At 50.7% G+C, this 17,289-nt stretch overlaps 1 protein-coding gene across 1 annotated transcript in view; it reads left to right on the top strand.

Annotated features, from left to right (window-relative positions):
- Nucleotides 1-17,289, top strand: part of CACNA1A (calcium channel, voltage-dependent, P/Q type, alpha 1A subunit) — a 325,229-nt gene that overhangs the window by 287,095 nt on the left and 20,845 nt on the right. The window contains exons 33-39 of the mRNA XM_006874309.1: nt 2,984-3,100; nt 3,594-3,659; nt 3,814-3,929; nt 5,184-5,334; nt 9,246-9,373; nt 11,466-11,562; nt 13,792-13,897. Coding sequence (XP_006874371.1) covers nt 2,984-3,100; nt 3,594-3,659; nt 3,814-3,929; nt 5,184-5,334; nt 9,246-9,373; nt 11,466-11,562; nt 13,792-13,897 — 781 coding nt within the window. The remainder of the gene's footprint in view (nt 1-2,983; nt 3,101-3,593; nt 3,660-3,813; nt 3,930-5,183; nt 5,335-9,245; nt 9,374-11,465; nt 11,563-13,791; nt 13,898-17,289) is intronic.

Genomic DNA, 17,289 nt, shown 5'->3' with positions numbered 1-17,289 from the left:
GGAGATGCCCCTGGCGCTCTGCTGGACTGTGTGCTCTATCAGAAACACCAGAAGAGGCTGTGGAGGACTTGGAGCAGGGATGGGGATGATTGTGTGTGTGAGCAGATGAGATCACTGGCTGCAAACTAGGGAGACTTGACAGGTGTCTGGGCTGGAGGTGGTCAGCAGGAATACTAGCAAGAGAGAAGTCACATGGGTGGAGATCTAGTGGAGGAAGCAGCAGGCAAGGGGAGAAGTGGGCATCTCCAGAGGGGCCTCGACAAGGGCATGAACAGGTAGAGTTAGGGTGTGCCAGGAGAGGGCAGGTAGTGGAAATGCCCACGTGTAAACATGGCAGGTTCAGGTGCCTAGAGGACTGGTCAGTTGGGCAAGTGGTTGTAGGCGCTGTAGCTCAGAGGCAGGATTTGGGGTGGGGTGGGCTCTGTGGTCTCCTTTCCTGTTGCCCCTCAGGAAGCCAGCCAATGGCAGGATTTCTCTGGGAGCTCAAGTGGGTAGTGTGTAGAGAGTGGGGGTCTCCTGTCCTGCCCACGGACCTATGCTAAAAGTGGGATGCTGGAACAGGATTTGAGAAGAGCCACAGTGCCTAGAGAGGTGGGAGCTGGAGAGGAAAGAGCAGCTAGAAGTAATGTGGGTGTTTGAGGGACCAGACTAGGAAGATGGAAGGAAAGGATGAGGGTCGATTGGCACCTCCTCTCACCCTCACCCCATTTCTTGTCTCTGCTCCACCCCGTGTGTCTCCTTGCTTGCTCCAAGAAGGGCAGCTGCTCTGAATGCATTCCCAAGCCCCCCAGCTTCTCCTGCATGACGCCAGGCGCCTTCCTGCCCACCCAAGCCCCAGGCTGCTTCCAGGGCCCGCCTGCCTTTGCATGCTGCCCCGAGCCCACATGTTATGATCCGCCCCATGGAAGGGATGGCTTGTACTTTGGGGATGGACGGGAGGGGACGGGGAACAGCTGGGCCACCAGACAGGGTTATGGTCAGGTCAGTGGGGCTTGGAAGGAACTGTCTTAGCTGAGCCCAGGGTTGGGGTCTTGTTAGAGGTGCCCAGGGCATTTTCACAGCAGTGACTGAACCATGGTAGGATTTCCAGACTCCTTTGCCCTAAAGGTCAGAGGACTAGCTGATAGGGCAGTGAGTCCTAGACATTGCCAGCAAACCAAAGGTCTCCTTCCAGCCCCAGGAATCCTTTAAGCCCCTTCCCTGCCTGCAGCCCTTAAACCAGAGCTAGCTCTAGATACAGTCTACTGGGAAGCCCTCTGGGAACCTTGAGACTGAAAAGGGGAGAGGTGAACACTTGAATGTCACTCCTGAGCCATTTGGGGGTGGGACTAGGCCAATCTAAATCTTGCCAGTCCTTGACTCCACTAAACCCTGCTGAGCATCTGCTGGTTAAGGTCCTGTCCTAGCAGGAGGCTCTTCCCATTATCCTCCCTGATTTTCCAGTGAAGCAGAGTTTCAGGTTTGCAGGGTCTCAAACACAAATGCCTATGAGGGCCAAGCAGATACTGCAAACCAGGAGAGCCGGTACCATTGTAAAAGTTGGGAACCTTGGCTTGTTTTAAAGGGAGCAATCATGATGAAACTACCATGTGGGAAGCAGGCCCGTGTGACCAAAAAGTCAGGTTTGGGGTGAAATCTAGTTTTTAAAAATTGGCCACAATTTTTTTTTATTTCAAGTGCTGTACAAGCCCAACAAAGTCACCACGTGGCAAGAGTGCTCCTTTGTGAGTTCTAGCCACGCCACACCCACATCCATCAGTGTCCCATCCCCTCACCCCAGCCCTAGCAGACAGGCATCAGATAGTCACATGGCATCCTCAGCCCGTGCCCACCCACCCGCTGGCTTTCTCCCCACTGTTTCCAGGGTTCTGGCTTGGGTGGGAGGAGGTACAGACAGTGGGGAGACAGGAGTTCTGTGAGCAGAGGCTAGGGGCCACTCAGGGAGGTCCTGGGGGCAGGGATGGCCCCACCTCCCCGCCCCCAGCACTGACCCCTCCGTGGGCCCGGGGACTCTGAGCCCACCCACCCACGGGAGCTGCGTGCTTCCTGCTTCCCGCAGGCCTGGTCCCGTGCTACTCCACCCAGCCCCAGAAGCTGAGAAGCCATCCCTGAGAGGGGGGAAAGGGCCCCAAATGCATCTTCTCCGACTCAGCGGGCAGCGAGGACTCACCCTGCAACCGAACAGCCCCAGCTCCCTCCCGTCCTCCCCATTCCCGCTCGCCAAGGGGGTAAGAAAAGATGCTCTTCTGCTTCTCCCAATTGGCTAGAGCCGCTGCTCCTCTTGGCCGTGGGGTGAGGTCAGGGAGGGCAGGAGCGGGCGGGCAGCTCGGCAGGGCAGGGCAGGGTGCCCGGTGAGTCTCGTGACAGATGCATTTCTGGCCTGGAGTGTAACATGCCCTCGGAACACGCACATGTCCACCAGGCCTGAGCGTGCTGGCTGCCCCTCCCCCCCCCCCCGCCCCCCGCCCCCGCCGTGGTGTTTGTGCATCGTACACGTGTGATGGGTTCGGCAACTTGACCCGCTTGTGTCCTATCGTCTCAGTGCATTTGGTTGTTGGGAGAAACAAAAAACCATCTCGATTTTTTTCCTGATTGGATGATTCGGATATATTTTCTTTTCTTTGTTCTTTTATTATTTCTTCCCTCCCCATCCTTCCAGCCCTATTCCTTTTTCCTCCTGACTTTTCTTTTCCCCATTTTGAGTGGATTTGGGCGGGGAGAGGGGGGGAGAGACAGTGGGGGGACTTATGCTTTTCAGTTGATTCCTTTTCCTTACTCCCCTTCTCTCTCCAGCTCCTCCCCTTGTCGATTTTCTCCTCCCCACCATTGCATTAATTAGTGCTTTCTCTCCTCTCCCTCCTTATTTGGGGTCTGGCTTGCTTTTTCCTGTTGGTTGGCTTCATGTAGGGGCCTCTGTGATTGGTGAAGGCTCTGAGCCCCTGAGGGTGGGTGGATGGTCACCCCACTTTCTCCATCTCCACAGAACAACTTCATCAATCTCAGCTTCCTTCGCCTCTTTCGAGCTGCCCGGCTCATCAAACTCCTCCGCCAGGGTTATACTATCCGCATTCTTCTCTGGACCTTTGTGCAGTCTTTCAAGGTGAGCCCCTGCACCTTCACCCACCCAGGACTAAGCAGAAAAAACACACCTCCCAGCTCTGGTTAAGTCTAGATACCCATGTTGGAAATGCCCCTCTGCTGGCCCTTGCTGAGAATCTATTGACAGGGCTCTTGCCTAATTTCTGCTCTGGAAGTGCCCTGAGAGTTCTAGGGGACCCCAATGATGCCAGGTGCTGTGGTAATCACCAAAAATACCCACCAGCTTTGGTACCACTCCAGCCCAGACTGCCTAGTGGGGCAGGACTTAAGTACTGGGACCGGGGAAGGAAACCATGCTAGTAGAGGACCTGGTGTGGCACTGTAGGATAAGCACAGAACTGCTAACTCCAAGGTGGGCGGTTCAAGCCCATTATTCCCTCCTTGGAAACCCTATATATACAGGGTTATTGAGTCAGAACCAATTCCACAGCACTTACCAACAACATTAACAAGGGGTCCCTAACATCCCATTTTATTGCCTTCCATCCCTCCAGGCCCTGCCATATGTCTGTCTGTTGATTGCCATGCTTTTCTTCATCTATGCCATCATTGGAATGCAGGTCAGTACATCACCCCTAAAGGTCCTGAACCCTTCTCAGAGGGCAGTCGCCTGGAGGCAGGCTGGATCTGGGTAGTCTGGTTCCTATAGGCAGCTGTGGGGCTTGGGCTGGGCATCTTTGGGGCTGCCCTAGTCATCACCATCCACCTCTGCAGGTTTTTGGCAACATCGGCATTGATATGGAGGAAGAGGACAGTGATGAGGATGACTTCCAAATCACTGAGCACAATAACTTCCGGACCTTCCTACAGGCCCTCATGCTTCTCTTCCGGTGAGGGAGGGGTTGTATCACCATGCTTCTCTTCCAGTGAGGGAGGGGTTCTACCGGTGAGGGAGGGGTTCTACCGTCATGTGCACGTGGTTACAGTGAGTGCGTGCCCTCAGGTTTTCCTTCCTTCAGGGCGTGTGTCCTGACTTTCGGTTTTGTTATATGTGGAGTGGACATGCCTTGCAGGGACCCAGAGACCCTGCAGGACCTGAGCTGAAGACCTAGGGAATAACATGGAAGTTATTTTGGAGCCCTGTCAGGTTGTATCTGCCTGGTTGAATGCCCCAGGGATTCCTGGGATCTTCATCTGACAAATGAGGAGCCCTACTTAGGGAGCTGAGGCTTGATCCTTTGCTTCTTACTCTTGGTTGCACATTAGAGTTCCTCCATTTTCTCAACAGACTTATTGAACATCTGTTTTGTGCCAGGCCCTGTGGTGGATACTGGGGCAAAACAGAAAGAATGGGAGAATGTTCTCTGTCCTCTGGAAACGTGCATTTCTGTGGGGGAGACAGTCAATCCGGAGGCAAGTTCTAGATAATACTAGAAGGAGGACCCGCAGGGCCTTCAGTTTTAAAGAAGGTGTTCAGTAACACCTTCTTTCAGGATATTTGAGAGGAAGAGATGAAGGAAGAAATCAGGTGGATATCTGAAAGGACATTCCAGATGGAGGGAGGGATGCAGCACGTGCAAAGGCCCTGAGGCAGGAGTGTGGCTGACATGTTTGAAGGCCTTGAGGAGTCCTGTATACTTGTAGCAAATGGAAACAGTAGTAAAACTAGACAACTACCTTGAGGAGTTTGTTGTTGTTGTTATGTGCCATCGAGTCAGTTCCGACCCATAGCGACCCTGTACAGGGTTTCCGATTTTCTACTCCGTAAATCTTTACGGGAGTAGAAAGCCTCATCTTTCTCCCGCGGAGCAGCTGGTAGTTTCGAACCGCTGACCTTAAGCTTCGCAGCCCGATTCGTAACCACTACGCTACCAGAGCTCCTTACCTTGAGGGGTGGACTTTTTAAATGTACCTATATCCCCAGGCTCCACCAGAATCCAAATCTATGCAGCTGGGGTATTGGCATCAGTTTTTTCAAAGTTTCCTAGGTAGTTGTCACAGCTAAGGATGAGAAGCTGTGAACCCCAGAACCCCAGAACTCCAGAACCCCAGGACTTAACCACCATGTTCTCCTGCCTCAGGCTGTGTGGGGACCCAGTTGGAGCTGGGTTCCCAGGCCCCTGATGTCCCCTCTCTGTCCTCAGGAGTGCCACCGGGGAGGCTTGGCACAACATCATGCTGTCCTGCCTTAGCGGGAAGCCATGTGATAAAAACTCTGGCATCCTGACTGCCGACTGCGGCAATGAGTTTGCTTATTTTTACTTCGTTTCCTTCATCTTCCTCTGCTCATTTCTGGTGAGTCTGTGGACATGCAGGGGTGGGTTCCCTTGACCTGAGTTCTACTCAAAGGAATGGGCCTCCCTATGTGTGCTGAGTGACTGACAGGCTTCCTGAAAAACCACCCTGAGCCGGCCTTGGATTGAGTTAACAAAGATTTCTTAACCATGGCACCGTTGACATTTGGGGCTGATCATTCTGTGTTGGGGAGATCCGTCTTGTGCATTTTAGGGTACTTAGCAGCATCCCTGTGGGTCCTGGTGTGGGGCTGCAGGCTAATGTGTTGGACTGCAAAGCCAGTTTGAACTGCAAGGTCAGCAGTTCAAGCTCACCAGCCGCTCTTTGCAACCCTACACAGGGTTACTATATGTTGGAACAACTCAACAGCACTTAACAACAACAACAGCCACCGCATCCCTGGCTGCTACCCATCAGGTGCCAGTAGTACCGACCCCAAGTGTGAAGATTGCAAATATCTCCAGACATTGTCCAGTTTCCCCAGTGAGGCCAAATTATTCTCGTTTGAGACACTTCTAGGTTGTGCTAAGAAAAGAACTAGTAGGCTAAGAGCGGATTCTTCTAGGTGAACTAGGAAGGCACCCACCTGCTCTCTATGAACTAGGTGACTTTCTCTGAATAATCAAGAGCAGGAAGAAGGAGTGGCACATCAACATTCTCTAAGAAGATGTGGGGTTTTGCAAGGAATTCAATCGATTTTCACCAGATTTTTGCCAGGAGGAAAAAAATGAAATCTCATGGGAACCAGAAGTAAGAAACACAAAACATTGAACCAGGACTCTAGAAAGAAAAAGAAATCCAGATTCAGAGTATTTCTGCCTACTCCATCTCCTTTTTCTCTCTCTCTGGAACTCTCATCCCTGCAAATCTCCTTTGTACTTCCCTCTCCCTTGTCTTGGCCTGAGCACAGTCAAAACAGAACCTATCAAAGTCATTTCTTTCAGAGGGGACTGAATGCAGGAATTGGTGATACAGGATTTAAAAAGCAAAGGGAGGACACTGAAGTCAGCTGCCACCTCCACTGTTGTTAGCTGTTGTCATGGCAACCTCATGAGACAAAGGAAAATTCCCCCTGGGGCTTCCTAGGCTATCTGAGATCTTTAGGAGTGCAGATCACCAGGTCTTCCTTCTGCAGAGCTGTTGGGTGGATTTGAACCACAAACCTTTTGCTTAACATCCAAGTGCTTAAACACTGCAACACCAGAGTTCCTTGGTGTCCTCCCTTAAGCTGGAAAAGAGGTAGAAAGGAAGATGTTATCAGCATTCAGGATGTCAGAGAAAGGTCCCATGTGTCTGAGACTCAGGCCTCAAGGGGAAGGCTAGATTTTGGAGCCAGCTGCCAAGGGGTGTGAGAGCTATGATTTGATTCCCAGCTCCTACACAATCATCCTCTTAAGACCAGCAGTCTTACCAGAAAGACCACAGCCTCAGTCTCAGACAGCTCCCGATCCAGCCTCCACAGCTGCTGACTCGGTGCAAAATCACTCCGTTCCAAATTCACAGAAGAGAGACTCTTGAGTGGGTCAGCCTAGCCCACATTCAAATAGCCCCCCTTGTCCTCCTAGCTGTGAGTGAACACAGGGATAAAATTTCATCATTAATCCATCTGGGCAAGGTGGTCATGTGCCATGGAGTCGGTTCCAACTCATAGCAACCCTATACAGGGTTTCCAAGGCTGTAAATCTTTCATAACCACTACTCTACCAGAGCTCCTGACAATTGTTGTTGTTGTTGTTAGGTGCCATTGAGTCAGTACCAACCCATAACGACCTTATGCACAGCAGAACGAAACACTGCCCGATCCTGGACCAACCTCACTACTGTTGCCACGCTTGAGTCCATCGATGCTGCCACTTGGCCAATCCATCTCGTTGGGGGTCTTCCTCTTTTTCTCTGACCCTCCACCTTACCAAACATGATATCCTCCAACAACTGGTCCCTCCTGACAATATGTCCAAAGTATAAAAGACGACATTTGACCATCTTGGCCTCTAAGGAGCACTCTGGCTACACTTCTTCCAAAATGGATCTATTGGTTCTTTTGGCAGCCCATGGCACTTTAATGATTCTCCTCCACCATAGTGAATTAAAAATACAAAACTTAAGAACAACTAGGATAGCACATCATTTATTGTTGTCAATTGTTAGATGCCATTGAGTCAGTTCCAACTCTTAGTAACTCTATGCACAACAGAACAAAACACTGCCCCGTCCTAAGCCATCCTCACAATTGTTTATTTGAGTCCATTGTTGTGCGTCCGTATCGTGCATCCTGTTACTCTTTTTTTACTGACCTTCCACTCACTTTTCCAAGCATGATGTCCTTCTCCAGGGACTGGTCCCTCCTGATAGTATGTCATCATTTCTAAGAAGCATTCTGGCAGTACTTCTTCCAAGACTGATTTGTTTGTTCTTCTGGTTATCATTTGCTAAGCACCTATTCTGTGTATATGTAAACATTTATGAAGCACCTACTATGTGCCAGCCCGCTAGGCACCAGGGTGTAGGAGAGACCCCAAAACTCCCAACGACTTGTGGTGGTGGGTGGAAAAGTGAATAAGCAAGCAGTACAATAGATCTGCTATGTGCTTTGATGGGAAGAAGACTTAGACTGGAAGAAGAGATCTCAAAGAGTCTTCTGCAGCATCAGTAAGTAGGAATTACATAAACAGGAATTACATTTAATTTCATCCAAATTGATTACAAGTAACAGAGACTCATCTGAAACAGACAAGCAAAGCACAATTCTTTCTGAGTTGTGCAACTGAAAGTCCAGGTGAGACTGGATTCACACAGGTGGCAGGTGGGCCCCTCCATCTCAGCTCTTCTCCTCCACCCTGGCTTCATTCTGAGACACTGTCCTTGCAGAAACAAAATGGCTTCCAGACACAGCAAAAATCAGGAAAGGCTTTCATTGGACCACCTTCTGTCATGGGCCCTTCCCTAAACCAATCACAAGCTTGGATTATGTGACCACCACTTGTGGAGTTATGAAATGGGGTCAACCTCATCTAACTACAATGTCTAAGTACACCATGGGGAAGAGGGAGACACAGTTACCCAAAGGGAGAATGGGTACTTTTAAGTTAGTTAAATGCTGTCAAGTTGGTTTTGACTCATAGTGACCCTGTATAGGATTTCCAAGGAGCAGCAGGTGGATTTGAAGCACTGATCTTGCAGTTCAAACCCACCTTAAGGTCTAGTGCATTATCCTGCAGTACCACACCAGTAATGGGTATAGGAAGAGAAAAACCATGATGTCCACTAAGGAAGCAGCATATTCCAAGTCCTGCAAACAAGACCGGTGTAAGCTTACCATGTGCTAAGGACGAAAAGCACATGAAAAAGACTACAAGATACAGACAAGAGCAGGAAAAACCATCCACCCACCCCCCATTCACCATCTACCCACCCACTTTTCACCATCCATCACCCTTCCACTCACCCACACATTCATCAAAGAAATATTTAAGTACTTACTTGGTGCTGGAATTGGGGATAGAGTTTAGGATAAAACCCAGGCTCTTAGTCCATATGGAGTTTCCAATCTGGCCTGTGGGGGCAGGTGTGGGAGAACTTGAAGTCATGGTGGTCCCCTTGGCATGAGCCCCATTTCACATTGCCTCCTCCTTTCTCTCTCTGACTCTCTCTTTCAATCATTCTCGGTCTGTCTCTGTTCTTTTCTTCCTCCCCCATTTCCCCTTTTGTCTTTCTCTGGGCCTCCTTTGAGTCTCTGTCTCCTCTCTCCTCCCATGCCATCTTTTTCTGTGTGTGTCTCTCTCCCTTTTCCATCGTGTCTCCCTCATTCCTCTCCTCTCTCTGGACCTCTATATATGTGTGTTTTGTTATCTCTTCATCTCTGCCCTATCCTCCTTCTACCCCCTTTCTCTTGGCCCCTGGGGTTCCCACAGATGTTGAACCTTTTTGTCGCTGTCATCATGGACAACTTTGAGTACCTCACCCGAGACTCCTCCATCCTGGGCCCTCACCACCTGGATGAGTATGTGCGTGTCTGGGCTGAATACGACCCTGCAGCTTGGTAAGAAGTCCCCCTGAGTCCTCCAGCCATGTCTTGTATCCTCTCCCTGGAGCTGGACCAGGGGAGCTAGAGGGAATCTCATGGGCGCAGGTCTAGAGGGAAGATGTGAGAATTGATGCATAGGGTTCAACACATAGACACGCTTCCTCTTCAAGCCCTAGACTTTCTGGGAAATGAGGAAGGGAGTCACCCCCGAGGAGTTCTGTGAAGCCCTTGCCCCTCATTGTGAGGCCTCCTTATGGGGAGAACAGGTTACCTAGGCTAAACTTCAGCTAGGAAACAGGAGACCTCTCAGCCGTGGTTCTCCTGGGCATGTTGGGAGAGGGGCTGGCCTAACACCCATGACAGAAGGCGATCAGAGTGGCAGAGCCCAGCTCCCACTGGAGTCTGGGCCTTGGAATGGGTGGTCATTCAAGGCCAAGGAGGGTTGAAGAGCCACAGTGCAAGATAAGTGGGGTGGTAGGGTAAGCTGCAACCTGGGTACCCTGGTATCCTTGGATCTTCGTGACCACAAAGGGAGTGAGGGCTCCCCATCTCTGTGGGCACCAAGATGCCCCCTCCCCGTGGGCAGGTAGTAGTTGTCCAGGGACAGCTCCACTGTGAGCATGTGCATTGAGAGCCCATTCTGCACCAACCAGAGAGGCACAAACCAGCCACTAGCTGAGGATCCCACTTTAGGCTGAGCTTCAGGCCTGAGGGAGCAGGAATGGGACCCTCATTTTCCTCAGCCCTACCTTCCTCTGACCTTGGAGCTGGAGGGGAGTCTTCCCAAGACAAGAGGGAAGGGGTTGGCCCTGCCACTCCTGAAGCCCCAGACAAAATCTCCATGAGCCCAAGAGACTGGGGGCAGCCAAGGGTCTGGGCTTGGCTTCTGGATGGTTCCTAACTCTTCCTCTTTTGATTTTAGGTCACAGCAGTGGAATGCTGCCCCCCTCTATTCCACGAGTCCCCAGTATAGGCCATGTAGACTGGAGGAGGGAGGTGCAGAGAGCACACTGTGGGAGGTGCCCCCAACCTAGAGCTCCCATACACCCCAACCAAACACCTGGCCTTGGGGTCGAGTAACCAAGTGTCTGGGAACATATCCAAGACCTTCACTTGCCCTGAGTTGCCCTGCCCCTGCAAGCCAAGGGGTCTCCAGCCCTTGGTGTAGTGACTTCGCTGCATGCTCAGGAGCCAGTGTGAACCCAGCTTGACCCCGAACCGCCACTAACCCCCTCTCTTCTCCTTTCAGCGGTCGGATTCATTATAAGGATATGTACAGTTTATTGCGAGTAATATCGCCCCCTCTCGGCTTAGGCAAGAAATGTCCTCATAGGGTTGCTTGCAAGGTTTGATTTCCACTAAAACCTGCTAGCATCAATGGAATGAGTGTGGCTTGGGGTTCTTCAATATATATATTCCATATATATATATATATATATCTAAAAACGGAGCCATCTCTCTCTTTTGCATTAAACTAGAAAACTCTCTTAGCCAACAGAATGCAGTCACGTAGACTTGATGAAGCATGGAATATATCTCTCCGTCCCCCTTGGCCATCTCTGCTTGCTCTTAGCTGAAGCTGCCCATCCCGGGGTGTCCACCGCACCCCAAACCAGGCACATCTGGGGGATCGTGACTTTGCATTGGCCCCTCCACCATCACCTCCACTCTCCCTCTCCCCCACGCCTCCCAAAGTCCCCAGCCCCTCCTCCTCTCTAGGCTCCCTCAGAGACCAGCCTCAGCCAAACCAGAGAACTTGACCCAACTGTAAAGAGACGAATTAACCAGAAGTGTCGGAACCATATACCTCAGAGCCAAACGGAACCTGACTTATCTCTCTCTTTCTCCTTCTCTGCTCATGAGCAGTGGAATAATTCGTTTTTTATTGCCTTTTCTTCCATTTTTTTCTCCTCTTTTCCATTTATTTGAACTACCTATTTTATCGTTTTCTACATCTTTCTCTCTCTATTTTTTCGGCTCGTGTGGTTTTTTTTTTTTTTTTGGCTTTGGTTTTGTTTTTTTCTTCTTCTGTTTCTTCCCCCCCTCACCTTGCTCTTTCTTTGGCCCTCCGTCCTCCCCTCCCCCTTTTTGTTGTTGGCGCTGCCAGGGGCCGCATGCCTTACCCGGACATGTATCAGATGTTGAGACACATGTCTCCGCCCCTGGGTCTGGGGAAGAAGTGTCCGGCCCGAGTGGCCTACAAGGTAGTCTACCCTTGCTGACCACCTACACCCCTCCGGGCACGGGGGATTTTGAAGTGCTGACCCGGAAACAACCAACCGAGTCTCTTTTTCTAGCGTTACTCTTCTTTTTTTTTTTTTTTTTCTTTTTCTTTTTCTTTTCTCCTTCAGTAAATTGGTCATGACTCCCCTCCCTGACTCTAACCAGTACAGTGTGTCCGTCCTTTTTGATGAGTGTCTTCGTGTTTTTAGAGACTCCATTATGGCCGACACGCCGGGGGGGAGGGGGAAGGGAGTCCCCAGGTCCCCTCAACCTGACCTGCCCTGGAACCAAATTGGGCACCAGCAGGCTTCCAGGAAAGGCCTTGCACCTTCCCTCCCAGAGCCACCTCCACGTCAGCCTTTGAAGGTGCTGGTGCCACCTCTTGGATATTTTGTTATCTTGAGACCCAGGTCCTGGTCTCCACACACAAACCTGAAGCTGATCTCTGACCTAGGACCTTGGGGGATATGACACTTACCAAGCAGCACCCCCAACCCACCTAGAGCCTGCTCCCCACCCACTTCCCCATGCCCCCAGTGCTTCCAGCCCCTCCCCATGCCACACATTCCCCCCAAGACATCCCAACATGCCTCTCCATTGTTCCAGAGTGGGCAGGCGGGCCGCAACTGGACCCCTGGAGCGCGGCACTCGATGCAGGCCATGCACGTTGCCTTTGCGGGGCCCGGGGTGGGCAGGCACCATGGCGACCAGGGCAGTGCATGCTGGCTGAAGGGTGAGGGGCCTGCCACCAGGCAGCTGACCCAGGCCACCCCTCTAGACCCCTGCCCCAGATTCTCCCATAGCACCCAAGGACAGGTGCTCTGTTCCCTCAACTCATCTACAAGAAGTTCGGGAATGACTTCCTAAAAGTCTTCCCCACAAAGAGAAATGCCCAGTAACCCCATCCTCCCTTCCTGAAGCTGAAGCTGCGTCCTGAGACCATCTTCCTTTTCCCTCAGTACCCCGCCCTGGTCTGTCTGTCTTACCACAGCGCCCTCCCCAGTAAAAGTCGGGACAGTGTTTCCCTCTTGTTCCTTCTAGTTCTGCTCTTGAGGTGTTTGTGTGTGTGCAAGAGAGGGGAAGGGGGAGCCCTCCCCTCCTGTCTCTGTGTGCAGGGCTACCGCTGACCCACAGGAACCTTGCTGAAAATCTAAAAAGGGCACCTTTTCTCCACATTTTTCGTCTGCTGGAAAGTTGTAGAATACTGACATGAGAACAAGACACTTTCCTGCCTTCAGCTGGAAAGTTCTCACATTAACTGCACAGATCCACATTTTAAGACTGGGTGCCCTTTGTGCAGTCCACAACCCACACAACTGCACACGGCAGCCCTATCTTCGTGTTTCTCTCTGTACCTACCCCCTGTGTCCCAATCTGGATTTGCCATCTCCCTTCCTGTCTCCAACTGTTTCTTGCTGTTATATGTCTGCACTTCCTCAATCCCCACCCCACTCCTCATGTGCTCTCTGCCTGGGCTGGTGCCCATCAGCCCAGTACCTTCTCCCATGATCTTCAGCACCAGGGACAGAGCCCCTGCCTGGGACCTAGGGAGTCTTGTCTTCCCTGGGCCTGGACACCCCCTCACCCCTCCCCCGCCACTGCACAGAACCAGGCCCTGGACCGCCCCAGATAATACTCCCCACTGAGCTATGAATGAGTCTCGAGATTCTGTCTGCATGTGCCATCTGTGCTGCTCTGTGTCAGGCTTGCTGGCTCCCTCGCTGCATGTCCACAAGGAGCCCGCTTTGGGCAGGGGGAGGGGGCCGCTGCTGCTTGCAGCCACTCGCAGGCATGCTGTGGTCTGTGCCTGTCTGGTCTCTCCTGGTTTGGGCTGATCTGGGGGTGGCGGGAGCTGACAGGAGCCAGGAGCCCCTCCGAGGGCCTTGCTGCTGCATGTGCTGCTGAGGATGGGGCCTGCTCGATTCTTCTTTGGAGTCAGAACAGATGGGGCATCCAGAAGAACTCTGGGGTCAGGCAAGATCTGGGCAAGCCAGGGGGCACTGGCTGTAGAGTTCAGCAAGTGGGAACCTGCTGAAAAAACCCACCAAGGGGGAACAGCTACCCATGCACTAGGGCCAGTCATGTGAGGGTGGAGGGGGCACCTCAGTCCATCCTCAGAGTTCTTCATGAGGCCATCTGGTGGGTGGAGTGGTTCACAGGGAACCCAGGAGGGGTGCCTGGGAATGATGTCTGTCTCTGGCTTTCTATAGAGGCTTCTGCGGATGGACCTGCCAGTGGCTGATGACAACACTGTCCACTTCAACTCCACCCTCATGGCCCTGATCCGCACAGCCCTGGACATCAAGATTGCTAAGGGTAAGGGCAGGGTAAAGCTACAGCCTGCGGGCCACCAGGTGTCCACTGTCATCCACCAAGGACAGAGGAGCCACTCCCCTGCACCCCCACCCCACCCCCGCCACCCTCACACACTCACTGCTGCACAAACAGTTCCAAAAGAGGTAAGACAGTGAGATGCTGGTAGTCTGCAGTTGTGGGAAGTTAAAGAAGTCCCAGGCAGCAGAAAAAGTGGGTGCCAAGGTCCAAGAGGCCCCACAGGCTGGGCCACACACTGCTGTGTCCAGAACAGAGGAAGGACTGATCTCATGGCATTGTCAAATGACTGCAGCCTCTCTGGCCTCTGTGGAGAGAAGAGACCGAGGGTCCAGGGCAAAGTCTGCAGCCTCAGGGAGACAAGATGGCAGCCTAGACCCAGGGGTTACAGAATGCTCAGATGCTGGAAGTTTCCTGAGGATCCAAGCCACAGGGAGAGAAGAGTCAAGAGTGACCCAAGGTCTGGGCCAAGCTCCTGAGAATAGGGAAGAGATGAAGGGCAAGCAAAAAACAGGGGTTAGGGAGGGATGTTCAATCAGGAGGCATCAGACACAGACAGATGTTAAAGCCATGGGCCAGGTGAACTGTCCACTGAGTGAGTATGAACTTGGAACACCCGGAAGCCCATGTCCGGCCTACTGCAAGGAGAGGGGAAGCTGGGAGGATATGCAGGGGTGTTTCCAGGAGGAAAGGTCAGCTGCATCAGATGTTACCCAGAGGTCAAGCAAGACAAAAACCAAGAAGTGACTGGCAGGTTTGTGACAGGGCCACCATTTTGGTGGAGGGGTCAGGCCCTCCTGGATGGGACTCCACAGAACTTGGCAGCTGATATGAGAGGGCAGGGCTGGCCAAGAGACAACAGGGACCAGAGAGGAGGCAGCAGGGAGAAGTATTGCTAAAGGCCATGGTTGGTGGTCCAGCTGGAAACAGGGCTGACACCTGGGCCAGTCCAGGGATCAAGTCCCTGAGGCCATAAGGAGAGTCACAGGACGGGTATAAACCAAGGATGGACGCTGAACCTTAGCGATGTGTGTTGCTTCCAGGATACTGAGAAACAGGGCAAGGAAAGGTGAGGCCACTGTACAGAACTCATGGAGGAGAGCAGCCAGGAAGGTGTAGGGAGAAGAGAAGGAGCCGTCCACCTCTTGGGGTCAGCATGGGGAGGCAAGTTGAGGGAAGGCAAGTATTTTAAAGGCCAGGAGACACACAGGTGAAGTGTTGGCACATAGCAAAGGGAGCCACCAAACGGATCATAGAAGAAGTACTAGAAGCAAGGTTGAGACTTGGGATAGGGACAGGTACACGGAATTCTCTTTCTCATGAAATGAGGCCATGGCAAGCAGCCCAGACCAGCCTGGCCCAGGTTGTGGCTGTCTTATTGCTCTGCCCACCCAGGCTCATGAACATAGTGGGAGCTCGTCAGTTGACTGAGCCAGCCCAGGGAGGTGAGGAAGCAGACAGAGAGGGGCTGTGTCCTGGTCACCTCCTACCAGATAACATTCCCCAAGTGCCTTTTCCTCACTGTCCAACTTCTCCCTCTCCACACCTCAGTTCCTGTGTAGGTTACCTTTGCTATGAAGCAAATGATCACAGTAAATTTAGCAGCTTAAAACACACCCCCTGACCAGATCACACGTCTGCCTGTAGGTCTAGACAAGACCTCTGCCCAAGTTCTTACAAGTTAAAAAATCAAGGTGTCATCTTGTATATTGGTTTCAAGGGTGGCCGTAACAAAGTACCACAAATGGGGTGGCTTAAAACAACAGGACTGTATTCTCTCACAGTTCTGATAATATACCAGAAAAGAAACCAAAAAACCCTACTGTAATGGAATCAGTTCCAACTCAGCAACACTATGTAGGGTTTCTAAGGCAGTCCATCTTTATAGCTGCACGCAGCCTCATCTTTCTGGTGGTGATTTTATTGTAGAGGGCCATTGAGTGTAAGTTCAGACTCAGTTACCCAAGGAATAACTGGTCAGTTTAAACCACTTACCTTGCAATTAGCAGTCCAGTGCTTATCCTACAGCACGAAACCAGAACTCCTATCTGGTGATATAGTACTGATTAAAATTTTTCTGTTCATTTAAAATTTACAGTCTTTATGAACCCAAGTTTTATTGGATCTGTAGCATTCCACCACCACTTGCCTGTCAGTTTGTCCGTACTGTGGAGGTTTGTGTGTTGTGATTCTGGAAGCTATGCCACCAGTATTTTAAATACCAGCAGGGTCAGCCACAGTGGACAGGTTTCAGATGAGCTTCCAGACAAAGACTAGGAAGAAGGAAAGATGAACAACTTCAAAATATTTAATCACTGAAAACCTTACGAATAGCAGTGGAACACTGTCAGCACCAGATTATTGAATGTTGAAACATAATGAAGAATACCAGAATATTGTTAGATATAATGCTGGAAGATGACCCCTCAGGTTTGAAGGCACTCAAAATACCTCCTCAAACTAGAGTTGACTGTGATGGTGTGAATGGAGTAAAACCCTCAAGACCTTCATTGGCTGATGGAACACAACTCAAAATGAAGAGAAACAGCTGTAAAAATCCATTAATAACTGGAACATGGAATGTACAAAGTATGAATCTTGGAAAATTGGAAATTGTCAAAAAATGAAATGGAATGTATAAACATAAATGTCCTAGGAATTAATGAGCTGAAATGGACTGGTATTGGCCATTTTGAATCTGACAAACACATTGTTCACTGTGCGGGGAATGACAAATTGAAGAGAAACGGTGTCACTTTCATGACCAAAAAGAACATATCCAGAGTAGTCATGAGGTACAACGCTGTCTCTGATAGGAAATTATCCATCCCCCTTACGAGGAAGACCAGTTAATACCACTATTATTCAAATTTATGCACCAACCATTAAAGCTAGTGATGATGAAACTGAAGAATTCTACCAACTTCTTCAATCTGAAACTGATCAAACATGCAGTCAAGATATATTGATCATTACTGGTGATTGGAATGCAAAAAAGTTGTAAACAAAGAGGAAGGATCAGTAGTTGGAAAACATGGCCTTGGTGAGAGAAACAATGCTGGAGACTGCATGATAGAATTTTGCAAGACCAATGAATTCTTTATTGCAAATACCTTGTTTAAACAGCATAAAAGATGACTATACACATGGACTTCACCAGATGGAATACACAGAAATCATATTGCCTACATCTGTAGAAAGAAACAGTGGGAAAGCTCCATATCATCAGCCAAAACAAGGCCATGGGCAGACTGTGGAACAGACCATCAACTGCTCATATGCAAATTCAGACTAAAGCTGAAAAAATGAAAACAAGTCCACAAGAACCAAAATACGACCTTGAATATATCCCATCTGAATTTAGAGAATATCTGAAG

Source organism: Chrysochloris asiatica, unplaced genomic scaffold, assembly GCF_000296735.1.
Source record: "Chrysochloris asiatica unplaced genomic scaffold, ChrAsi1.0 scaffold00268, whole genome shotgun sequence".
In the NCBI taxonomy this organism is placed as follows: domain Eukaryota; kingdom Metazoa; phylum Chordata; class Mammalia; order Afrosoricida; family Chrysochloridae; genus Chrysochloris; species Chrysochloris asiatica.
Note: the sequence above shows the minus strand (reverse complement) of the source record. Positions and strands in the feature narration are given on the sequence as shown.